This window comes from Girardinichthys multiradiatus, chromosome 22 (genome assembly GCF_021462225.1).
Source record: "Girardinichthys multiradiatus isolate DD_20200921_A chromosome 22, DD_fGirMul_XY1, whole genome shotgun sequence".
Lineage (NCBI taxonomy): Eukaryota > Metazoa > Chordata > Actinopteri > Cyprinodontiformes > Goodeidae > Girardinichthys > Girardinichthys multiradiatus.
Genome location: NC_061814.1, coordinates 26,804,370 through 26,830,339, shown reverse-complemented (window position 1 = coordinate 26,830,339; position 25,970 = coordinate 26,804,370). Strand labels below are relative to the sequence as shown.

Sequence of the window (25,970 nt, the reverse complement as noted above, 5' to 3'; positions counted from 1 at the left end):
CAAGTTTCTTGTTTCACCAAGGTCCAGCTATTGGGCTGGTGACTCAATAATATTAATCAGGTTGGTCTAGAACCAAGCTGTTGCCAAATTACTTCCGTGTTTGGGGTTGTTGTCTCCTTGAAAAAGTATGAGACACATTCCCCAACTATGATGCCCTATCTATTTACTACAGACCTTCTTTAATCACCCTGGAGCTGTTCAATAGTCTTTGCAATTTTGGACGAACAAAAAGAAAAGATGAGAACCATCGATAAATGTATCATTTTATAGTGATATAATACATTTTCAAAAGCAGGAGATAAGTTTAAATTTATAACATTTATTAACTAATGACAGTACAGTCAGCATAATTTTAGACAGAAAACTATTGCATGTTTGCACAGTTGTTTGAAATGAACTAAAAACAAATCCGGCCATCTCTTTCTACCTCATAAAAAGGTCCTTGGTTATACTCAGTGGCTCTATGGTGTCTAGAGAAAATGTTCTGTTCACACAGTTAAATGACCAAACCACACTTAATCTGATATGTACAGGTGTAATTACTCATCTACTTGACAAAAAGAAAGAGAGTAGATTTTCCTTATTAGTTCTCCTTAGCTGAGTTGTGTTTAATTCATCAACATTAATAAGTACAAACAAACAAGACGAGGGGAGGAACCCATGTAAACAATAGAGCTGCGAGTCGAGATCTTCAAACAGACAGACAAACACTGGGATGTGCATCTTAGGGCTCTATCATCACCTAAAGTGTTTTAGTGCTTTTCAATAATATATCTTTATTTGGAAAAAAGGAAAAATAGAAAAAGGAGCAATATAAAAGCAATAATTTATTATATAAAATGTACATAAAATTCCTTTGCTGGAAACCTGCTCCTGTTCCTGCAGCCTTCTCTGGCACGTCCTTAATCTTTTCATCACCCATCAGTTAGGCAGGACAGAAGGATTTATATTGACAATCACTTGGACGACATAGTCCTTTTGGATCTTGGCATCTTGGAGACAAGTCTTGTCCGTCAGAAGCTTCCCGGAGAAGAACCACCGCTGACGGATCACCTTGATGTCCTCCTGTTTTTCCAACTGTTTCTTCAGGACATCAATGGAGTCCGCCAGGCTGGCTGTCAGACGGACATCCTTACCTAAAGCAGAAACATGCTGTGTTACACATTTAAATACCTCCAGCTACAGTTAAGACCAATATTGACATCCATTTTTTTTTTTAAAAGACATGTTTTTTCTCACTGTCTGACATCAAATCAGATTTAACTTGTCTTGTTTTAGGTCTGTTACAATTTCATTTTTTGTTTGCTAAATGCAAAAATAAAAAGAGAGAAACGTTTTAAGATATCTTACATTCAGAAGTTTTCTTTCATTTCCACAGCATTCGGTAGACTTCCCTTTTTTAAACAATTGTGTTTAAAAAAGGGAAGCACCTGATGGTATTTTCCCATTCTGCCCGAAGGCCTGCACTAGCCAACTGGCCCCCATCTTCACTCAGATCTTCACCTCAAGATCTTCATCTGCATGAGGTTCCTCACTGCTTCAAAAGTTCCACCATCATCACTGTCCCCAAGAAATGCACCATCATGGGGTGAAATGACTACAGGCCTGTCGCCCTGATGTCTGTGGTCATGAAATCCTTTGAGCGACATATCAGCAGATGACACCACTGTTGTAGGTCTGATCCAGGACAACGACAAGTCTGCATGCAGACAGGAGGTGCATCGGCTGGTCCACTGGTGCGGTCAGAACCACCTGGAGGTTAACCTGTTCAAGACTGGAGATGCCTCTCCTCACCTCCCCTCAACATCTTCAACAACACTGTGTCAACTATAGATCACTTCAGGTTCCTAGGAACCAGGCTTTTTTAACACCTGAGCTGGTCGTCACACATGTTCAGAAGAAGGCCATGCAGAGACAGTACTTCCTGTGGCAACTCAAGTACAACCTTCCACAGGAGTAACTGGTCGTCTTCTACACTGCTATTATTCAGTCTGTCCTGTGCACATCGATCACTGTGTGGTTTGGCTCATCCACAAATCAGGACAGATTCAGACTACAACAAACAATTAGGTCTGCAGAGAGGATCATCAGGGCTGACCTTCCAACCATCCAGGACTTGTATAGGTCTAGGGTCAAGAAAACGACAGCTAACATCTCGGCAGACCCCACACATCCTGCACACAAACTATTTAGACCTTTACCTTCAGGTCGGCGCTAGAGTTCTATTTGCAAAAAACAGCTGCCAGAGAGTTTCTTTCCCCTGGTTTTCTCTCTGATGAACACAATGAACACCTCACAGTGTGAGTACTCAGCTACTCTGCTGTGAAACAAAATAAGCCTACATGTCTTTCTTTTTTCTCTGTTCTTTATATAAAAATAGAAAACTGGCTGTACTGTTCACACTGTTCCTCTTATGCTCATACTGTTCCTCTTATGCTCATACTGTTCCTCTTATTCTTTTTAAAATTTCCTCTAAAGCTTATATACATATATACATTGTGCCTGTACGCCATGAGCGCCCGAAACAGAAGTCAAATTCCTTGTTTGTGCACAAAATCTTGGCCAATAAAGCTGATTCTGATTCAGATTTTGACAAGCTTCTCACAATAGTTTGCTGGAATTTTGGTCCATTTCATCTAACAGAGCTGGTGTGACTGAATCAGGTTTTTAGGTCACCTTACAGAAACAAAACTCTCAGCATTGTCCACAAATTTTCTATGAGATCCGGGCTTTGTGATGACCCCTCTAAAGCTTTGACTTTGCTGTCCTTAAGCCACTTTGTAATTAATTGGGGGTATGATTAAGCTTATTGTCCATTTGGAAGACTGACTTGTGGCCAAGCTTCAACTTCCTGGCTGATTTCTTGAAATGCTGCTTCAGAATTTCCACATAATATTCTTTCTTCTGTTTTGCGAAGTGCGCCACTCATTCCAGCACCAAAACACCGCCACAGAATATGATACTCGCACCCATGTACTTCACAGTTGGGATGGTGTTTTCTCCCTTTTTTCCTCCGAATGTACTAAAGGTCACTATGAATAAACACTTCAATTTTAGTCTTATCAGACCAAAGATGTCAACAAAAATTAAATCTTCGTCCCTTAGTGCATTCACAAACTGTAATCTGGCTTTTCATATTGCTTTAGGAGTAATTACATCTTCCTCACTGAGTGACCTTTCAGCCCATGTCGGTTACCAGCTTCAGCCAGTGTTACCAGAAGGTCTTTAGTTTTTGTTTTTTGCACCAAAACATGATCGCTGGGACACAGAACCCATCCCCTTGCTAACAGTATGATGCCTGGACATTCTAGCTGTTGTATAATTGTTTGGACAGAAGAACGTGGCACCTTCAGGAAATTGTACCAAAGAATGAACCAAACTTGTGGAGGTCCACAATTTTCTTCCTGATATCTTGGCTGAATTATTTTGATTTTCTAAGGATGAAAGCCGTGTAGAAGCAGTGTGTTTGAGATTCATAGGTGTGCCTTCATTTAATTCAAATGTTGTAGGTGAACCTATCAAAAGCTTACAAAGGCATGACATCTTCATTATTGTCCTGTTGCAGCAATTCCAGCATGCCATATTGAGAAGCTGGGCGCCTACATTTGCCAGGACTGTTTTGCTCTCTCCCAAATTGTTTAAAGATACCCTTCATGTATCTAATATTCTGACTTTGAATAAGTAATAAAACATTTATCTCTCACTCTGATTATTCTAGTATTTAGCACATAAATAATTTTGGCAATCCTAACCTAAAACAGGAAAAGTCTAGTCTGATTTAGTATCAGTCAACGAGTAAAAATAAGGTTAAGTGTCTTTTTGGGAAGTGTATCCAAACATCTGGATTTGACTATGTCTCTACTTTTAAACATCTTGTGGTGTTACCTGTTGATAATCGCACCCGCAGCTGGAACTCCTCTCTACACTGTGGAGGGTGAGCTTGTTTTTGTGCGCTCTCAGACAGTTTGCTCTCACCAGATGATTCAGTGATGAGGTTGACAGGCGGCGCTAAAGTGTATGCTGGGAGCTGGTAGCGGTTTCCCAGTTCATCATAACTCTCCGTTAGAGATCCTGCAGAGGAGAGGACAACCAAATAAGCACCCGCTTCACAAAACACTTCAAAGATTAGAAACAAAAACTGTCCTCTGTGGGAGCGTACTGTGCTTTATCCTGGAGCTCTGCGTACATCAGTCTGTTATTAGTGCTCACGCAGCACTGTTACTATTACATAATTACTACAGCAGTAATCTCTTACTAATCAGGCATGGGATTCTGCAAACCGCTCTTTGGCATTGAGAGATTTATTACTATTCAAACAGTGAGTTCCAGCACATCCAAGGCTTAGATATGGGTGATGTTTCCATATTGTAAATTGACTGTTTTATACCGTGGGGCAGAGTGATGCAGGCTCCATCCACTATAGCCTGAGCCAGCTCCAGGTCATTGCACTCCAGAGCTAGGGCTGCCGCTCTGAGTGCATCCCAGATCTCCTTACGTCCATCAAAGGCAGGAGCTGTATCCCAAAACTCATCTCTCTTGCTTCTCAGCTGGCCCTCCGTCATTGGGTACTCACTCTTCCATTTAGGACGCTCTTTCTTGAGAGGCTCATTGCGTGCTATAAAGAAAAATGACAAAAAGATGGTTGTATTCAATCTGACCCAAAGCTTTAAGAACTTAACAAGAGGCTGTAACCTACAATGCATTTTACTGGGATTTTATGTGACAGACCAACAAAAAGTAGTGAATGAATAGTGAAGTGGAAGCAAAATGATACAGGGTTTTAGATTTTTTTTTTACAAGTAAACATTTGAAAAGTGTGACGATCCTATTACACACTTGTAGCCCACTTAACTGCAATAGCCCTAAGAAAAATCCAATGCAAAAGTCTACCTTCAGAGGCCACCTAATTTGTAAATAGTCCACGTGTCTGTAATTTAATCTCAGTATAAATCAAGCTGTACCACAAAGGCCTCACATTTGTTACAGAGCATTAGCGAACAAACAGAGAAGAACATCAAGAACAAGGAACACAGCAGACACGTCAAGCAATGAAGCTATGTTTTTGGAAGTAAACCTCCAAGAAAAAATACTAAGTATGGAGATGGTTGCAATGTTGACCCACGTCATAGCTGACCTATAAGCTGCTAAGCTCTTTTCCATTACCTCTGGCACCGCTAAGCGTTAGCTAATGTTTTTGTTTTGTTCTGTTTGTTCCAAGCTGTTGTTTCTGATGAGGAGACCTTCACAAATATACAATTGACCTCTCTAATGTTCTATTAGAGCAACATAGTACAAGTAGCATACACTTTTTTGAAATGACACAGATAGGAGACTGTTTAGGGGGATGCATTAGCAACACTAAATGGGTCAAATACACAAAAAAGACATGTAATGTATACTTAGCAAGCAAAAATAAGTCAATGATTCAGTGTATTCAGGGTTTTGGAGGTGCATTACCCTGAACAAATCAGTAATCGTTAATGCAGATTGTGTAGGTTTGTAACACCTGCACATAAAGCATATCTGTTATATAGAATTCCCCACAAAGTCCGTTTGATTCACGGCGGGAGGAAAATCAAACTTGTTATTTATAGCACAGTGGATTATTGCAGTGGCCAGTAACACAGACTGTACAGTACACGTGCATAGACGCACACACCGATGGATTATGCACTGTAATCAGGTTCCACATAACAGGATTTATCAGCCACTATCCCACTGGGCATTCGATGGAGAGACGAGCATTCTTTGTCCAATGAGAAGCAGCAAAAAAATAAATAAAATAACATTTCGAACAGCAATGCATAGAAACACAGACCCACTGAGACTGAAGAGAAAAGCATCTTTTGTCTTATTGGAGTCTACATATATATATATATATATATATATATATATATATATATATATATATATATATATATATATATATATATATATATATATATATATATATAAATGTTTATTTACGTAACAAAATAACTTCCAAATTCACCAATATAGACACCAAAGACACTGTTTGTGGCACTTAGAATAAGACAAGCCAAGCTTGCAGATGCCCCATGCCTTGCATAAATACATTTTGTAGGGACGGGTATGCTTGTAACACACAGCAATGAATCCTTAAGACTTTATTACTAAATTTAAACTTAATATAACAGTAATTTGAGGTTAACTGCTGTTAGGTATTTGTAAAGAATTTACATTAAAATTGAAAATATATAATAACAAAAATAAAAAACAATAAAAGTAATCAAAAACCTTTCTGTTTTACAGAAATATTAAGATTTTTTAACCTTCATTTATGTTAAGTTGTCTTATGATTGCCTAAAAGCAAACATGATTATTATTATGGGTAACTTTAATGGGTAATTACATGTTTACACAAAAGTATCTAAATGTACCAGCTGATTGTCTCTTACATGTGCACCATTAATCTAAATTATCAAGAGAACATCAATACTTCTAACTTAAGTATTTAGCACAGTTCCTATCACAATGTACGTAGAATAAATAAGGCATCGGTGCAGGATGAACTATTGAAATCTGGACAAGCAACAATGTCTCGGGATTCGGTTTTCAAATTCATTTGAACTCACAATCAACTGTTTTAGTATATATCGGTCATAAAGAACTATCCGTATCTTCTAGAAGGAGTTTCATTAAGTTAACAAGTCTTCTTTTCTATTTGGCTTCTCTTAATGAAAACACAGGCAAAAGAAAATGTAAGTTAAAATAATTTTACTGAGTAATTATCTGCAGAGAAGCAGTTTTAAAATCAGTGTTGAAGAAAAAATCATCTGCTCTTAGTTGAATAATCAACATTTTGCAAAAACAGTACCAATAGTCCATCCAGTTTTATCCGTTATGTAACTCAAAACCTTTTTTTCCTTGAGCTGCTGAATATATCGAGGTATAATCATCTTCACAATATCGCCATTAACAATACCGCCAAAAGACTGCCTGGATGCAATATGTGGTAGGATATTATATTTTAAGAGCCGTGCATACACATTTTTCATCACAACAATATATTCGTCCAGTTGGATGGACTTCCCCTGGCCTGCATGCCTGCATATTTTTTGTGAGATGCTAAAGCTCACAAAGAGCGGTGGAGATACTCCTCTTTAGCTTACAACAATACTGATGGATGGAATCTATGATTCAACAACCTGTAACATAAAGGAAATTAATTTAATGCCATAGTCTGAATCATAAAGATTGCATTCTTGGCTTTAAAATTGCTTGAATTGAATATTTTTCCAACTTCCATGTCTCTCAGCTGGCCTGGGAATGCTTTGGGATCCCCCAGAGGAGCTGGAGGAGGTCTAGTCATCTCTGCTTAGACTGATGCCCCTGCGTCCTGGTCCCAGATAAGTGGAAGACAACGAGTATGAGTACAACTCCCATTATTAGAACTGCAGTTTTTATATCTTTCTAAAAAATAGTATTAAAAATAAGAAATATACAGACAAGATATTTGTACTGCTCCGTTTTTTATTTTAATCGACCCTTTGAATTAATAATGCATGAAAGTGATGGCTGTTCCTATGATATTATGCATTAAATACTTAAAGATATTATAAGTATTTTTTCTAAAAGCTAAAACTATCTAACAGATTTTTCACTGGCTCTTTAAGAACCAGCACATCAGATATAATACTAAAAGCATTAAGCTTAACATCCACATTTTTCTTTATTTATAGCTATTTCCCTCACTGTTGATTTTAATTTAATATAGCAGGAGAGATTCAGCAATAAGGCACGCAGATATTGGAATAGGCAAATTACTCCTTGATCAGATATAATAAGTAACTGGAAGGTCAGGTACAAAAAATCAAATTTATCTTTTCATATTCATTCATTGTATCAAAACTTGGACTTGGACACTTTTTTTAGTTTGGCAAATTTAAATAAAGGTTTGGCTCATATGCGTTCATACATAAATGGGAATAATCTAATTTCTTAAATTTTCTGTTCAAAACTACTTCATTTGTCAAAGAACCTGCAGTACATTTTCAACGTTCACGTGTTAAAGTCAGAATCAGTCAAAATGAGAATCATCAGTTCAGACCTCAAAGAAAATAACACTTACTTCTGAATAAAATCTTGAAGGGTGCATTTGGAGGGTGATAATAGTTGCATTCTCTGGAGTTGGGCACCCCCATTGCTGCTTTTTTGTCTGAGTTTTATCAAGCTACTGTGCATCAAAAAGTCCACAAAAATGAGTCAGAGAGCTTGACCTCGAGGAAGGTGGAGAGTCCTCTCTGCCTCCGCTGAATAATGTTGATCCGCCCTATCTAGTTCATCTCAAAGAGCCGGCTGAGATTCGGGGCTCTTTTAGCTGTTGTTACACTTCCCCAGTTTCTTAGAAATGCCACCAGCTTCTCCTGTTTGAACCCCTCTAACAAAAACACACAACCCAGTAAATACCAGGTGAGCAATTCATTGAAGCGAGTTCAGTGTATTCAGAGAGTAAGTCCAGTGTCCTTGCAAAAGGGTAGCCACTTTACACAAGAGGCCTAATCCTATCAGCTCTATTTAAGGACAGGATGGAAATACTCAAAGCCAACATGCTAAAGCTATTAACAGGCTATAAACTCTGATCAGACCACTTCAGTCTGCTGGAAGGAAAAGCTGCTGTGCTACCACGTGGCTTCATTCACAGAAAGAACAGTTTATTTGGCCAAAATTCAAGTTTTTGAATTCAATTCGTGAAATATCAATGTGTCTAAGTTTCATGCAAATTTCATTTCAACTGAAAAATCCTGCATAAAGTGGGAAGACTTTCTGCTTCTCCTGCAGTTAAAGGTGTACTCCACATTTATCCTGCCCACCACTTGGGCATAGGGTGGAGAGGTTCAGGAGAGAAAATGTTTCCCAGACAGCACTGTGGTAAAAAGACCTCATCACATCAACTGTGAAGTGCTGCACGAATTTAAAGAAGCATGATGATGTTTTATAAGTTGTAGAGCTTTTTGAAATGACATTCAAAAAGCTCTGCAACTTTGAGTGACGGTTATATGTAGGGCTGCATAACATCAGGAAACTACTGTATGTAGTGCAATACTATTTCCTTTCTTTATCATCACAGGTGTTGGCATGAAGCGCAGGTACTGTCCATCCAGTAAGAAAAATCTATCATCAATATGGAGATACTTAAAATATAATAATACCCTAGCAAATACTGTGTCTGGGCAGTCCTTTGCAAATGCGACACTGCATGTATTGATATTGCGCTGACAGCAGCAATGTGATATTTTGTGAAGCTTAGTTATTTGAGTTCTACAAGGTTTTGAAAGATTAAAAAATGCATTTACTATTCATTTATTTTTTCAGCTGCTTAGTAGGAAAAAATTAAAAGGAAATTACTGCACAAGAGTCAAGTTCAAAAAGCAGGAATTTGGGTATTCTGCTTGGTCAGCACTCAAAGAAAAACCTTTTAGATAAGGATTACTAAGAAACGCTTTTTCTAGTAACTTAGAGCAATGGCTTTCAAGCCGTGAAACAAGTAGCGATGGTAATACTAGGCATGCTATTAGTGGTACTCTAAGGAGATGTTAGCATCAGTGATTTTCAACAAACGACCAATAAACTGTGATGCAGGGATAATGAGCCCAAACAGCCAAAAAGATAAGGAGTTCAAGCAGGTTGATGTCTGCATCAAACAGAAGCTACTCGAAAGAGAATACACTCTTAAACACAAGAATGATGCTGTGTTTCATTTACCTCTGAAGTTGGGATTGGATGTAGGAATAAAACCACACCCAACATAAATGTGCTCCAGCCACAAGTCAGAACAACTGATAACAATTTTTTTCTCTCAGCATTTCGGACTGAACCAATGAGATACACATTTTCAGGAGATGCAAATGATGTTTAAAGTGTTTTTTACTGCAGCTAGAAGTAAGTTTTAAGTGGAGGGAAGCTATGTTGGATTTTGGGGTCAGGGTTGGTACGAGACCCTCTGACTTTAGGCAACCATTGTGTTAATTTTTCCAACTGGGAAACTGGAAATTTTAACTTCTGAGTAAAACAATTAATTGCATATTTGACCTGCATCCTTCAACAATATATGAAACATTTTCATTTAATAACTTTTTGTTTGTTTCTGTTTCTATGACAAAACACAGACTGTTACTGTCAAAGATTCCCTTTATGTAATAATAGTAATATTTACTAAGGTGGTACTTGTTACAAAAATCTAAGCCATTGGCTTAGACAAATTGTTTAAGGTATGTTCATTTTGTACACTCATCCTTAAAAGCAAAACCTTAAGTTAAAAGACTGAATGAATGTTTATTTTAGTGTGATTGATTCTCTTGCCAAATTTGATGGTATTTATCCTTATTCCTGTCATTGTCCAAGACAATTGATCTATTCCAATGTTTAGAAGCTGCAAAGATTTTTCTCCAGAAATATCTTTAGAGGTTCTGATGCTTTAAATTATTTATTTTGCTTTAAATTATTTCTTTTGGTAAAGATATGGGTAGTTATCAGAACCCAGTGGTGAGTGTACCAACAAGAAATGATGGGTCACATTACTGAAAACTTTTATATTTTTATACTTTTGTCCAATGGGACAATGAATTTTTTTCCTCTCATAATTTTTGATCTGGCATTAATGCAAGTACTGCTATCTATCATTGTGGGCACGCAAACTCCTCTGTTAACAATTGAAGTGAATTGTTCTGACAAAATGTGAATAAAGCAGAACTGCCAAAGATTCTAGCTTAATTTGTATTCCACTTGATTTAATTTTTATTGTTTTATCAGCATAGTTTAACCAATCTTTCACCCTTCGGGCCCTCCTCTGGATTAAATTATAGGCTATTGGCCACACCCTCGTTATACATCCTATTCAGAAAGATATTCGCAATTTGTCCCAATCTATGAACTGAAAGCTGATGCCTCGTGTGCCTTGATGTTGTATAACAGTAATGTTCTCTAAATCTGAGAAGCCCTACTTCACCATAATGCAGACATCTTTTTTTTTTTTTTTTATCTTAGTTACAACATCATCCTGCAGAATTAAATATGCATTAGCAAGTGCATTAAACATAAAAGCCTTTGAATGTGTTCCAGCTTCTTACCTCCACGTTTTTTGCTCCTTGTGGAGCCATGGGCACTCCCTTGTCCATCCATCCTGCTCCTCCCCACACAGCCTCCCATCACTGTCCCTGTGTCCCAGAGCAGGGAGGAAAATGTAAAGCATTTAAATCATGTTTAGCATATGTCACAATCAATGTCTTTGATGGAGCTTAAAAAAAACGAGTGAAGAGTGCATGAAAGGAGTAATGATCTTGGGTTAATATGACAGCTCAGCACTGCTTGTTCCTGTGAGGTCAGACAAGCTGCTATGTTTATGTCACGTGTAGAGCCAGCTGATGGGTACATGCTCCTGAACATCATCATCCCTCCATGCTTCTTATCCATCATTCCCGAATTTCAAAAAGGAAAACTCACTTTGATTTCCTGCTAAATTGTTGCTATTACCGAGCTTAAATTAATACATTTTTCGTAAATATAATTGTATCAGTTACAGACTGTTTAATCTGTTATAAAACAGAAAAACCCAAATCACCTACCTGAAATCCAGTCTGATAAATTATGCATCCGTCTGCAGTTTGCTTGCCACATCAGAACTTGTTGGCCAACAGAAGTTTATCGCCGGATCGTGACGTGACGGGTCAGGTGGAGCTGCGAGCCTGCAGGATGACAGACCCGGACTGTGGGGAGAGTGCGTGTCCGCAGCTCCGGAGGTGGGTGCGCTCACTGTTGAGTCTGGACTAACTTAATATTTGACTTTTTTCTTTTGTTACTTTTCGATTTACAAGAATGCAACAAACAAAATCCAAATGTTCTTAGATGAAACTACAACGAGCCCACTCGGCGAGTCTGTTTCCGACCTGACAGAATTAATGCTTAAAGCTCTGCACGCATGCGTAAAACAGACTCAGCATCACAGCGGAAACAAAGAAGAGACTCCTTCAGAATAATAGTGTCTATTGAGCATATTTACAGTACATTGCAAAAGTATTCACCCTATTAATCTTGCTGCACATTTTGCTATAGACCAACATGGAAGGAAGCTTTGACCATCGCTGTTCAATCCATCAGAAGAAAGTGCTCTTCTCTTGTTAGGGGAGAACAGAAATGAACCTTTTGGCTACATGTAGAATGCTAAGTGTGGAATAAAACTAACAAGCATGACCCTCAAATCACCATCCCCATAATACATGGTGGTGGCATCATCATGCTGCAGGGATGCTTTTCTTTAGCAGCGAGAGGGAAGCTGGTTAGAGGCTCCAAAAGGCTTGCAACTGAATAGGTTTACTATTCAGGAGTGCAGTGACACTATACAGCCAGGCCTAGACTACATGATCGAAGCATGTTCATGTGTTAGGCGGTCCATCCTGTTATTTGTAAAACCATTAGAAACGTTTTGCTCTACTTTCTGTTGGTTTTTCGTATAAAATCCCATAAAGAAGGTGAAGGTTTGTTATTATAATGTGTCAAAATGTGAAAACGTTTAAGGGCTATTATTAATTTTGTAGTTATCGCTTTTTTTATTAAATAAAAGTCTTTTTCTCTCATCTCTACATCTTTAACCCATGAATGTTTGAAACAAGGTATTGAATCTCGATAAAACATCATGTAATGTATCAGTGTCGTGTATATGTCAAGTTGACATATCAGCTAAAAATGTGCTACCTTAGATTTATTTTACATTTTGAAGGAAAACTTAAATTTAAACAGGCTTATGTTGTATCTTGGTCTGGGAACAGAGTAATCCCACCAACGTTACCATTGGCACTCACATTCAGTCAGCTCAGTGGAGCTTATCTACTGCATTTAAAGTGCATGGTCACTGAGGTAGTATAAGGTCCTGTAACATGTGCAGTAAGTAAAGATGGAAACACCTGACACCATAAATATCCTTAGCAGTTGAATAATGGGGGGTTAGCTGGAAGGTTTAGGCCTCTACAGTCATACACACATGGTGGGTTAATGAAAAAATGTGGGAACTTGTTTAGTAAGGTGCAATAAAACTGAGCAAAAAGTTCAAGTCAACATTTAACTTCAGCCAGTTGTTCAAGCCCGAACAGATGGGGGAAGAAAAACATAAAAGTAGGTTGAAACTCTCAGAATTTCTTCTTTCAACTCGATCTCAAGAAGTTTATGGCCAAGTTTATAGCTTAAAAGACTGTCATCTGCTAGAAGACCCCGTCATCCATGCAGGTAGGATGCGAGAGGGTTAGAATCAGCCTGAAATCATCTAATCTTTATTCGACCTCACTTTCCTCTATTAAAACCAATGCCTGTGCCTTGCTCTCTAACTGCAAGCTCTAAAAATCAATGAATTACAAACTGAAATCCACTTATGTTTCTGACTGCAAAAGAAACACTGGTAGAAAGGTTTAACTCAAACGACGAACGTCTAATTGGGAACGAGAGCTACTGTTTTTCACAGCTGATCTCTGTGACATAATAAATCAAATCCAGCATGCATCTCATGTAATCTCCCCTCTTACTAGCAGCTAGTTTGGCTTCCTGTCAAAAACTGTGGAGCTGCAATTTATCTCCTTTAGCTGTGCTAAAGGGACATTTTAAACACGTAATCATGACACGGAGTTAAAAAAAACATGCAAACTTATTTTAAAAAATGTAGTAAACGTTTATTAACATATGCAAAATTGAGGTTAATAACAGTCAGGATACTGTGTTTGAATGGAAATGAATGGTTTTTAAGCACACGGTACTTTCAGAGTGGCTTGTGATGAATTAACATGGAAAATGCAGGGAAAGAGTTAAACTACTTTAGTGTCTCTCATGTTTGGATAATATTTAATTTTAAATATAAAACAAACTGGGCAAAAAACAAAAAATGAAATAAAGTACTTTAGCTTAAAAATATTTCAACAGATAATTCAGTAAGTATTTTTGATTTTTCTTTATCTTATACACATGTCAACACAATGCTCAGACTCAAGTAAAGTCAGTTTGCAAGAAATATTTATATTATGAATCCATATGCAATCCCTGTTTTAGTGAGGTAATGGAGGTTGATAGTGCCCAGTAGAGTCGCCAAGTCAGAACCTGCGAGGTAACTGGATAAAGTGGGTTGACAGAGCAATGATTTCAGCCTACAGCTTTGTTGAACCAGTCTGTCATACAGGTGTCAAGTCCTTTCTAACTGGGAAGATGTCCCACGTCAAGCCGTCACCATGTGGCGGATGTCCAGAGGGAAGCAGGATGCGTGTCACCCAGTGACTAAACACAAAAGACAAACATTACAACTCTGCTCAGAGATGCAGATGAAAACCTGGGCAGTAAGTCTGTACAGACAATGAAGACGCACCTTTTTTTCTCCACCCCAAAAAAGACTTTCCAGTTGTTCAGCTTGCCGTAGTTAAAATGGTTTCTGTAAACCTGACAAATCGATTAGAGAAAAATAGAAGCAATTAGAAAACAAAAAGGTAAATATTACTTTGGTCACTAATGCTTTGTATGCTTTGCCATCAGATAAATTCAAGCAGATTTCTAATAAAAAAATGTTTTAATGTGGACTAAGCCCACAATATTTGTGACAGCCTTTTAGTACTAATCCAGATTCAGGTCCAGACCAAGGGTGCAGTTCTGTGAAAAAGTATTTGGTCCTTTACAGATTTCTTCTGTTGTTGCTTTCTTTTATGGCATTTAAACATTTTAGGTCATCAAATACATTTCAATAAAAGACAGAGATAACCAAAGTAAATCAAATAAGCAGTTTTGAATGATTTCATTAATGAAGGGAACAAAGCTATCCAAACCAACCTGGCCCTTTATGCAAAAGCAAACAAATCTAATAACTGGTTGTGAAACATATGGCAGCAATAACTGCCATCAATATGCATAACTAGTAATGAGTCATTTAATTTCTTTAGATTGGGGCATGATATGTTGCTTTTTAAGATATTTTAGCCTACTTCATGTCGTCAAACAGGTCCTATTTAAGACCATGGTGTGGCTAGTGAAACTGAACTCAGGTTTCCCAAAAAGTGTAACCAATTTCCATTCATGATCTAAAGAATTGAAATGGGGGTAGAGGTGTTGTTGGAATATCTTTTTCCCCTTAATAAATGAAATCATCCTTTGAAAAACAGCCTTTTTATGTATTCAGGTTATCTTGTTTAAAATTAAGACGAGTTTGACGATCAGAAACATTTACACGTGACAAAAAAGATAAAACATAAGAAATTAAGAGGCAAAAACCATTTCACAGCAATGTATATCATTTAAAACTCCGTTTACTTCGATACCTTTCCCCATGCTGCTATTCTCTGTCTTTCTTTCTTGTTAATGTGCCTCTCAATGCTCGTCTCCCCTCTGGATATGAGAACTGCATGCCAAACAGTGAGAGCGCCCAGAGCCACGCCCACGGTGCTGTAAAACGGAAACACTTTAATTCATATATTACCAAAACAAACAAGGAACAACATTTAACAACAGTAAAACCACTGTCAGCTGTCAAACTCAAAGTGACGTATTCATAGAAAATGACAGAGGTGTTGTGTTACAAGACTGGAGTCCCTTAGAGCAAAAAAATACATTTTTCTTCCCTACGTCGAGAGTAAAGTATAATAACTAATAAAGTAACCCGTTGTTTTTACCTGGTGAGAACCCACATATAGATGATGCTCTTATGAATCATCCTCTCCTGAAAGGTGTATGGAGGAGCAGGTGTCTGGAAGTTGGTCTTACCAAAACAGAAAAACGTACACATTAATCACCCAACCAAATGAATAAAGAAAACACACCTTAGCTTAATCACATCATTGTATTTTTTTGTTGAGATGATACCTGGCCAGATGGGAGAAGCCCTATAAGAAGTCCTATCCCAGTTACAGGAACCCCCGGCTTTTCCAAATCGGAATGCTTAAACCGCTTAAGGAACAGCCCACAAACACAAACGTGAAAGACAGAAATAAGACAGCGGGAGAAAAAAAGTTAAACCCAGGGACAAAAACAAGTAAAACAAATGCAAGGATCACAAAGAAAAAGCCCCAAGCAGCCTCAGAGCCAAAAGCATGCCAGTTGCCTCACCTCAAGAGCGTGGTATGCGTCCAGGAACAGGTTTCTGCCACTGATGCTACAGTAGACACAGCCCAGGGTCATGAAAAGGCAGAAAGAGAAGAAGTACCGGTGGTTAAAATGACCCACACAGTTATTTAACCAGGCTAACAGGTTGGTATTAAGGAAAACAAATACAAAACACAACATAAATACACAGTCAGCCACTAAATACACATTCAGATAAAGTTTATAAAACCAGTAGAGATGAAGGTGACAAAAGGATACGGCAATGATGGTCCATTTTAAGAATGCACCTGTAAGAACAACAAATAAAGAGCATTTTAGGTACTTTTACTAACTACAATAAGTCCTATATTCTAAACTTGCCACAATTACAAGCCTGTGTCAACATGGCAGCCCTTCCACAAAGAAAATTTCACAAAGGGCTGAAGGACATTTAGGTCAGGGGTCTGCAACCTTCACAATCCAAAGAGCCATTTTCTCCCAGAATCCAGCAAAATAAACTCGTCTAGAGCCGCTAATATTACATGGCCTTTTTGAAAAAAGATAACTTATAATTTTGATAGATATCTACCGTAGGCAACTGTTGACTTCTTCAAAGAACCACCATTTTATTTATTTTTAGGTTTTAAAATAAAGGGGCGCGGCACTAGTGGTGTAGGGGTTAAGCATGTGACCATGTGCAGAGGCTATAGTCCTCGATGCGGTTGTCCAGAGTTCGAGTCCTGGACCCGGTGACCTTTGCCAATTGTCTCCCCCTCTCTTTGCCCTCGTTCCCGTTTACCTACTGTCAGAAAAATGAAAAAGTAAAGACCTCTAGTGCCGCAAAAAATATTAGTATTAAAAAATAAAGAAAAACACAAAACTTTCGCAAAAAGAAGATGGATACATTTTCTTCTGCAAGATGTTGATATTTGTAGAAAATGGTGTAAAAAGCTCATAGACCTCATGAAAAGATAATAGATCTATTAAAATATTACTGCTACTTTTAGTGTCATTGTGTTGAAATTAATTATTCCACGAAAACTGCTAAAACCTGCATTTGTTATTACATCTACATTAAAGACATAAATTGGTTCTTTACCATTTTTAGACAAAATTATGAAGAGTTATTGTTGAAGGTCCAAAGAGCCTCAGGTTGTACATCCCTGGCCTAGGAGCTCAGTTCTGGAAAAACTGTTTTACTTTTTTTTTTTTTTTGCATATAAGTTGGACAACCATTGTTGAACCAAATAAAAAAAACAATAAAATAAAAAATAAATAAAACAAAAAAAAATTATACAACTGAGGAATAAATTAAAAACAAGGAATACAAGGAATAAATTAAAAACAATTAAAAATAAATAAGTGAAATAAAAATAAATGAATATAACAAAATAAAATAAACATTTATGTAAAATATTAAATAAAAATAAAATAGGATTAGTTTTAATTAAACTAAAATAAAATTATCAAATGCACTGCAGCACCAGAGGTCAAATTAGTCTCACCAGAAGTGGAACAGCAGAACAAACATTTAGCAGTAATTATGCTTAACTGGTACAAAATATAAAAATACCAACCATTATACTCATTAAGAAAATAAGAGTGCCTCACCTGTTACAGATACCACAGTGATGTGTTCTTGCTGGTTTAGGCATGATGCACTTTTTACAGACCGACACAAATGGCCTGTCGTTTTTCTCCTACAACAAAGAGAACCAGTTTTGTATCTTTAAAGAGATCAAACTGGCAGCACAGCAAAACTGGTTCTTCAGCAGAGAAGCTGATTTGATATCTTACTGTGGGGGGATATCCAGGGGAAGTCTTGGCAGCTTTGTAGTAGTGAAAAGCGATCATGACGAGGTTCCAGTGTCCGTAACAAATGTGCCAAGCAATCCATGGGGGAGAGTAAGTGTTTAAGATCAGAGGAAGAAGCACTATGTAGGCTATCACCACAATGGAGCTGGTCAGAATCACCACCAGACAAACAAACACCTAAAACAAAGAAAGAGAAAAATGGGACAAACAATGAAATTATAATTATTTGAATCAGTAAAAATGTTATCCTGCTTAAAAAAAATGATTGTTTTTCATAAATAAAAACAATTCACCGCAGTGGCTAATAAATATGTAGTAAATGCATAATATTGCCTAAACATTTGATCATTTAGACCTCTACAAATGGCCTCCCAGGTTCCTGACTCTGAGTAATGTTTACAAAATACATGATAAGGTGGGCCACTGCAGGATATCCATAACAGCTTAATATTAAAATATGTACATTTTACAGCCTCACTCACCAAGCCAAACCAGCGCGTGACATAATCCACAGTCCAAAACACTGGCTCAAAGATGGAGTCAAAGACTACATCAGAGTCTGTGAGAGCACTGAAACAAAGCGACTGCACCACCAGCCTCATGTAAAGACATATTTTCCTGAGCCACAAGGGGAGTCGGTTCCTCCCTCGTCTGCTGCACAATCGCAGGCGCCCGCTGCGCACCAGGTTAAGCACGGAGCCGGGACTGCACCGCATCCTGCATTTGTAATGAGGAGATACCTGCAGAGATAAATTAGACACGTGTCACGTTTTTTTTTTTTGTTTTTACACTGAAATCAAAATGTTTAGCCACATTTTGTTAAGTATAATCAGGGTACAGCAAAAAACAGTTACAAAACCACTTAAATTGTCCATCATATTGGTTCTACGATTTAAAGTCCTTTTAATGTGAGGTCGGAGGAAGTGATGGAGTGACCAGAGTTTTCTACAACTCTGCGGCATATAACAATGCAGTGCTGCCCCTCCCTCACCTGTTGCTGTACACTACAGATCAACCAGCATAAGGAATGCTCCAAGACATTTGCCTAAAGAAAGATAAAATTGGCTGTTTTAAAATGTTCTGGGTCCAGTTATACCACCGGTGTTACTCAATAGTAACACTATAATAACCACAATAATCCCGATGGTTTCTCATTTCTAAAGCAGCAGGGACAAATGTTGCTTTGTTGTTTAAAATAAAAGCAGTTAGACAATATTAGGAATTTCAGTTTTACATTTTTGAGGCAATACTGTGATATTTTTCCTCAAGAGTGTCCCAGCATAAAAATCTGTTACTAGAACATACCTACGAGATCTGAATATCTGAATATATATGCACAGGAAAAAAAAGACAGGAGGCATGAAGCAGACAGCTGTCTGAGAAAAATTATGGATCTTTATATTTAAGTAGAGCTGCAAAACATAGTAAATTGCAGTAGCCATAGCAGAATCAGTGTATGTAATGTCACAAAGGAATGCTTGGATGCAATATTTGGTAGACTATTATATTTTAAGTGACATGCATTGAAACTGTGCTTGCCATTAATATTCTTAACCAGCAAGATTGACTCCCACAGCGCTCCTCGAATTGCACCAGCTGATTGACCACAGGTTGGAAATGGCCAATCTGCTATTCGTGACTCTGATCAAATACTGGGGAAAAAAAATGATTTTCATATTCATGAAACACCTCAAAACAACATGTTCAACCGGTAAAAGCATGATGTGTCTCTGCAGTTTAATAATACAAAAAATAATAATCAGACAGAGATGAGGATAATCTAATCGCTTCATTTTCTCTTGGATTTAACAGTAGTACCTCTATCAAATAACCTGAAGCACGCTTTTCCTGTTTAATTTGGTATACAGTCCTGAGATAAAAAATGAGAATATGGCTGATATATTAGATGGTGACAGATGAGTCGCTTTGGCGACCCCTGAAATGGGAAAGCCGAAAGAAAACGAAGAAAAGAAGAAGAGCATCTCTCTTGCAGGCTAAGTGTGGAGGAATATGTTCATGAAGGACAGGTAAATGATGGCATCTTGAAACAAAAATCATGTTTAGATTTGTTGCTTAAGGACTATGAGAATAGTATGAGAATGAATTTCAATGGGAGACCAAGTGACCCATAATCAGGCACATCCAACTTTTAAAGTTGCAGATGAGAAAGATACGTGATCATCAGGTCAATTAAGAATAAAATAAGTAATTATGAATAGAGAAAAAAAGCCAACATTTGTTTAAGATTTCCAAAAGCTGGAGAGGCAGTCTGGTTTGACTGCATTCTGAACAGGGTGGAGACTGGGTGGAGGTTCTTGTGTCTGGTTAAGGTGAATGGGAGAGTCAGTGGTCTGGAGGGCAGCAGATTTCTGTCACCAACAGATTCACTTTATCAGTCAATGGGAGAACATTCAACAATGACCTGCAAAGCGCTAATATTTGTTACCGTATCAAAACAGTCAGTTGTGTATAATTCACGCTGCCAGTTAACTGTCTTTCTGCAGCATTAAACACTCCTAAATCCCCTTTGTCTGGATGTCACAGACTGCTTTAGGATAGCAGACAGTGTGCTACGGGTCACAGTGACATTTAACGACACGTTAAATGGACATTTTTAACACTCACCTGGTTATGGAGCGGAGGAACTCGCTGAATTAACCTTAATGGTCAACATCGTTAAACTGAAGATAAAACGGGTTTGTTGCTACCTCATAGCAGGAGCGGGATCCGGGGATCTTTAGTTAACACAGCTGAATCCTGACCTGGCGCTACTGCGCGGGCGCCGCAGCGTTATTGCAATGCATCATGGATATCTGAGTCCGGAACATGATCATTACATTTATACATGCTTTTATTCTTTGTTACTAATTTTTATTTCTGTGTATTACGCTTCATTTTTGTATCTCTATAACCCGAATATAACTCAAAGACTGTACAATGAGTCTGTCGAGTCAATAGATCATTTAAAAAAAGGGTCGTTTACTTCTGGAATTGTGGGATTTGAAGTGTTCCTGGGAGGTCAACATGTGGAGTCGTCTAGTCTGAAACTAGCTAGCTGTTTCTCGTGGTTGATTTCAGTCATAATGTCATTTTGCTTTAACTTCGACATTTCAGCGCAAACAAACACCCCCGAAGACGTGGATGGAAATAAACTGCAAAGCGGAAAGAAAGCCAACGACGCTAAATATGTGAGTAATATTAGTTTATTACTCTTATGTTCTGATTTCTTACAGTCTATTTTTGTTGCCCAGAGGGAGTTGTTGTAGCCATGCTTTGAGTCCTTCTTTATCTAGATGAGGGAGGGATAATTTATAAGTAATTTTGTTTACTTCCATTGGTAATTTGGTATTGAACCGCTTAACAGATTAATTGATTTAAAAAAAAATATTTATTATATAAAAGAATAGATTATATTCTTTTCACAGTATTGTTATAGCATAATATTTTGCGGACTAACATCTTTTCCCATCTTAGTTATCTAAAATATGCTATTTAAATCAAAATCATCGATGTTAGTTATAGAAAATATACAACCAAAGCTTACAGTGCAGACATTTCAGAGGAGCTGCCGTTATTCTCCGTGCAATTAAAAACAGGAAGTGAATAAAGAAATGTTAGTTGTTTACCACTAGAGAGCGTTAGTTTGGCGTCTAATAATAAGAGGGTCACATAAAGAAAAGGTTAAAGAGAAAAAAAATCAATGTGTGTGTTTTTACTCACGGTGTGAATCATTATTGGCTTTCCTTTTTTTTTTTTTTTTTTTTTGTTACCAGAACTGTTCTGTGCCTGTGGGTGTGACCCACATGAGATTTGCAGATCATGTTTTTTGGTCACATTGAATCACAAGGTTGATTAGTAACAGTCTCATGTTCAAGTTTAGCAAGCAGTCAGCCAGCTCTGTCATCTTTACATTATTATCAGAAAGAAAGAAAACTGACATGAGAGAAAAAACTCAACCAATGAACACCTTAGCCCAAATTATTAATCCTGTAAAATAAACGAGTTGATGTATTAGATATGCTTTAAGCTTTATCTGTAAAGATTGGTTTTATGAAACACAGCTTACATAAATGTCCTCTTTAGTAATTAGGGTTGCCTGTTGTCAGAAGTGCAACACATTGTTATCATGAGGCTTTTCCTGGGAGAAACTGATTATCGTTTTTGTTTGACCCGTCCATTCTTATTTTGACCAATTCAAATTTTTTGTTCCAACAACTATAACAAAGAAGTAAATAGTGCTGCGGGTTCCTTAGTAGCAAAAGTAGGATTGAATTCAGAAGAATTGAAAATCAAAGTACAAGATTGAACAATTGCTGCATCTCCACTCTGTGCTTGTTTGTGTTGAGTTTTTAATCACCTAAGTGCAATTTTACCGAAAGCCATAAAGCGTTGGCTTTCTTAATTCTCTGTCATTAAGTGGTACCATGTTTTCACAGTAGCCTAGATCAGTGTTTCTTCACCCCGGTCTTCAGGGCCCACAGTCCTTCATGTTTGTGATGTGTCTCTGCTTCAACACACCTGATTAAGAGGTTTGGATTACTTCCTCAGCATGCTCCCAAGTGCCGCAGAAACCTGTTAATCACCCGTTCATTTAAGTCAGGTCTGTGGAAGCAGGGATACACCTACAGCATGCAGGACAGCAGGCCCTGAGGAGCAGGTTTAGGAAACTCTGGCCTAGATGGTACAAACGGGGCATAATCAAGCCTGTGAAAGGGGCTTTGGATAAAATGGAAAACACCCAGACCGTCACTCAAGTGAAAATCTCCAAATAAGTTTTTCTTTCACATTCTCTTTAGATTTTTTTTTATTTGAATTCCAAACCCACTGTCTCTGACTGAAACTCACAGTCACTTCTCCTTCATTTTCCTAATGCATGTTGCTTTCTGTTGCAGGCAGAAGTTGATGATAAAACATCAGCCAGTCCAGTAAAAGAGGCCAAAGAACACCTTCCTCCATCTGACCCCAGGTTCCTCCTTGCTGATGCTGTCTTTGAAACGGTTACCATTGGTACCCTTCCTCCTCTGCACTTCCTCAATGAGACCGTTTTCGAGAGGACGGCCTCGGAAAGAGAGGACAGGGAGAAAATCCTCTCTTGCAGGGAGGAGAACAACTCTGATCTCATCTCTGGTGTATATGAGGGAGGCCTGAAGGTGTGGGAGTGCACTTATGACCTTTTGGAGCAAATGGAGAAAGAGGGAGAAACATTCAGTGGAAAATCAGTGTTGGATTTGGGTTGTGGAGCGGGACTGTTGGGAATACTGGCCCTAAAGCGAGGAGCCAGACAGGTCCTCTTTCAAGATTATAACAGCACAGTCATCGAACAGCTCACAGTGCCAAATGTAATCCTAAACTGCCAAGAGGATGATGAGGTAGAGAGTGATAGTGAAAAAAAGGGGAAGGGGAAAAAACATGAAAAAGATTGTGTAGAGAAAGGGAAAGAGGATTCAAACGCTTGTAGCTCACCTCCTAAGAAAAGAGCAACAGATCTATCCAAGCACCCATTAATGAGCAGATGCCATTTTTACTCTGGGGACTGGAGGACGTTTCTTCCTTTGGTCCTAAAGAAGGAACCACAGCCCAAATTTGACATTATATTCACATCAGAGACTATCTACAACACTTGCTACTACCCTGCCCTGCATGAAGCGCTGCACCAACTGCTGGCACCCAGTGGTCTGGTATACCTGGCTACCAAATCACACTACTTTGGTGTTGGCGGTGGGCTACATCTGTTTGAGACATTTGTGGAGCAGAGGAGTGTCTTCTACCTGGATCACCTGTGGGACGGGGCTGAAGGCCTGCAGAGACATGTAGTGGTGCTGCGTTTTAAAAAGCAAAAGGACAATTGACCAAGAAACGGCAGCTGTTGTTAAAATTGTTAATGGTTGAACCCTTACATGAAAATGTTTGCGTGCTTTTTAGAAATGCACCAGCCGAAACTGATTTCTCTCTGCAAACTAAAAAATGGAAAAAAATATACTTTCCTTTAGATTTTTGAATAAATTGAAATCTTATTTATCTTTAGCAATGACATGTTGTATAATAATATTGCAAAACAATTACAATGTATTTTGTTTGTTTGTTTTTCAAAACCAGCCCAAATTTGAAAAGCTGTGTCTGCATCACAGCAAAACTAGTTATGGTGGAGATATTTTTATGCAAAGAAAACCTAAATAAAAAGAGTTAAAGCAAGTTTATTTTATAGCACAGATTATAACTTTCTAACTCAAACGTAGAAGTGTACCACACCCAAGATATTGAGCTTTCTTTATGTTACAACCTGGTAGAATGCTCTGGTTTCCGGTTAAGTGTGGTAAACCAAGGTAAAAAATGGGTACAGTTTGCAGAAATGTTCTATTAAACCTCTTAAGAGACGAATTATTTTAAAATAGGTTTTTAGTGATGCTTGTGTTTTATAGTACAGCTGTGGGGGGTACCATTTAAAAATAGTTTTTTGGAATGGATATTAGGATATTTTTAAACAAAATCTACACGTCATGCAGGACTCATAAGTTGAAGCAAATTGTGTGGATGGTCAGCATATAATGAGAAGGCTGAGAAAGTGGCAGAGTGACTGGATTTTTCTCTGGTTGTGTAAAGAACAGAGTTTCGCATTATTGCTTTTCCAGATGCTGTGCTCTACCAGTCAGCTGGCTGAAAGAAGGCTTCTGTGCTGTTCTTATACTTAAAGAAAAGACCAATTTGCCTATTTAGAAATGTTTCTGATACTATACACAGTCATGGCATTGATGCCTTACTATTCTGGTAACGCTGTTTTGAAAGTACTGTTGGTAAGATATTAGCTGGTTAGCAGTTCCTTTTAAATAAAACCCATCAGGTCATTGTAAGCATTTTGGTTTTAAAGTTTGTGTTAGATTGTGATACCTTGAAACTTAAAGCTGTCAAACCATGAGAAATTCACAGCAGCTCATGACTTGGTGTGAACAATCAATAATTATAGTTGGACCACAGGATATCACACAGTGTATTTAAGAGAGCAGTCAGTATAACACAGCTCAGTTAAAATGTGAAAACGCACCGGAGGTAATATTTCAAACTATCCTTAGCATCTTATTTTAGCATTCAGTATTGTTAGTGCAGATAGCATTAGTGACTGTAAACATTAGCGTGTATTCCCTGTAGAGTATGTAGACCCTTAACTAAAATATCCAAGTTTGCCAACTATTCCTAATCCAGCAAGTCCCCTGACAAACAGTTGACTTATTTTTAAAAGGGTTAATCATAGCAACTTTGCTGTAACACGTCAGCTTCCTGTTATTTATTGAAGTACCTCCCCATTGTTTCCGAAGAACCGACATACCTGTGTAAAAAATGGTTTCCTTTGCAGGAGCTTGTTAATCCTGTTGTGTTTTAAACACCATACCGATTTTGAAAAAAGCTGAATTTCCTTCCCTCCAACATCCACACTGAAGAGTGTTTTCAAAGCAACCTATTAGAGTTTAATTGTGGTTTGTTAACTGACAGTCACCAGCCGACTTCTCGGTGCACCTATTGTGCTTTATTTAAAACTAGAATTGTATACTGTTGAAATGAGAAAAAAAAAAGTAACAAAAATGCATTCTGGGGTTTCCCTTTTCCTTACTTTTTTACTTCCTACAAAGAAATTTGAATATGCCAGTAACTGAAGTGATCTTAAAAGGGGCTGTTCCAGGCCTTTAGATGCATAGGGAGGACAGAAAGGAAATGGGCTCAGTGACCTTTGCAAGTGTTTTCCCCAGTGTTCAAACACCAGCATGAAAGCTGGGCTTGTTTCGGCCATCCAGCACAAAATGTCAATTGCAACCTATCCTGCAGGCCTAGGGACGGAGTTTGAAAGTGGATGCTGGCGTCACTGCACATCAATAGTGAGGGGGACTTTTTGGGGGGTCTCTGTACCTCTTTTTTTCTGGATATATGATCCTAATGGGTCCGGCTCCAAAACAATGAGTCTTGACACATTTCAAGCACGTATATGTTAAGGAAATATGCATATACACTTAGCCAAGCATGAGGTAGGGAACTATGTGCTTTTTTCCCAATGCTAGGTGGAATCCCATTTTACACATAACAAGGAAATCCAGTGAATAAATCTAACA

General features: G+C 38.0%; 3 protein-coding genes across 7 annotated transcripts; 1 reads left to right on the top strand and 2 right to left on the bottom strand.

Annotated features, from left to right (window-relative positions):
- Nucleotides 1–242: 242 nt before the first annotated feature.
- ubtd1a (ubiquitin domain containing 1a) lies at nt 243–11,963 on the bottom strand. Of its 3 annotated transcripts, none has more exons than XM_047350780.1 (5): nt 11,586–11,963; nt 11,091–11,177; nt 4,388–4,615; nt 3,886–4,071; nt 243–1,136 (listed from the first exon to the last, which is right to left on the bottom strand). In XM_047350780.1, exons 1-5 carry the CDS (start codon nt 11,635–11,637, stop codon nt 922–924), a joined length of 768 nt encoding a protein of 255 aa, XP_047206736.1. In that variant the 5' UTR covers nt 11,638–11,963; the 3' UTR covers nt 243–921. The 3 variants fall into 3 exon arrangements, with proteins under 3 accessions (XP_047206736.1, XP_047206738.1, XP_047206737.1); XM_047350782.1 differs by lacking the exon at nt 11,586–11,963 and adding an exon at nt 8,093–8,401 and having other exon boundaries at nt 11,091–11,371; XM_047350781.1 differs by lacking the exons at nt 11,091–11,177; nt 11,586–11,963 and adding an exon at nt 8,093–8,535.
- Nucleotides 11,964–13,651: 1,688 nt separating this feature from the next.
- zdhhc16a (zinc finger DHHC-type palmitoyltransferase 16a) lies at nt 13,652–21,443 on the bottom strand. Of its 3 annotated transcripts, none has more exons than XM_047352207.1 (11): nt 21,419–21,443; nt 18,357–18,614; nt 17,857–18,051; nt 17,671–17,759; nt 16,339–16,367; nt 16,084–16,217; nt 15,841–15,924; nt 15,651–15,736; nt 15,300–15,423; nt 14,360–14,430; nt 13,652–14,271 (listed from the first exon to the last, which is right to left on the bottom strand). In XM_047352207.1, the coding sequence occupies exons 2-11, from the start codon at nt 18,588–18,590 to the stop codon at nt 14,169–14,171; spliced, it is 1,149 nt and encodes a 382-aa protein (XP_047208163.1). In that variant the 5' UTR covers nt 18,591–18,614; nt 21,419–21,443; the 3' UTR covers nt 13,652–14,168. The 3 variants fall into 3 exon arrangements, with proteins under 3 accessions (XP_047208163.1, XP_047208162.1, XP_047208164.1); XM_047352206.1 differs by lacking the exon at nt 21,419–21,443 and adding an exon at nt 20,500–20,648; XM_047352208.1 differs by lacking the exons at nt 16,339–16,367; nt 21,419–21,443 and adding an exon at nt 20,500–20,649 and having other exon boundaries at nt 16,084–16,129.
- mettl18 (methyltransferase like 18) lies at nt 20,800–24,725 on the top strand. Its single transcript, XM_047352205.1, has 2 exons — nt 20,800–21,062; nt 22,767–24,725. The coding sequence occupies exons 1-2, from the start codon at nt 20,958–20,960 to the stop codon at nt 23,721–23,723; spliced, it is 1,062 nt and encodes a 353-aa protein (XP_047208161.1). The 5' UTR covers nt 20,800–20,957; the 3' UTR covers nt 23,724–24,725.
- The last annotated feature ends 1,245 nt before the right edge of the window (nt 24,726–25,970 follow it).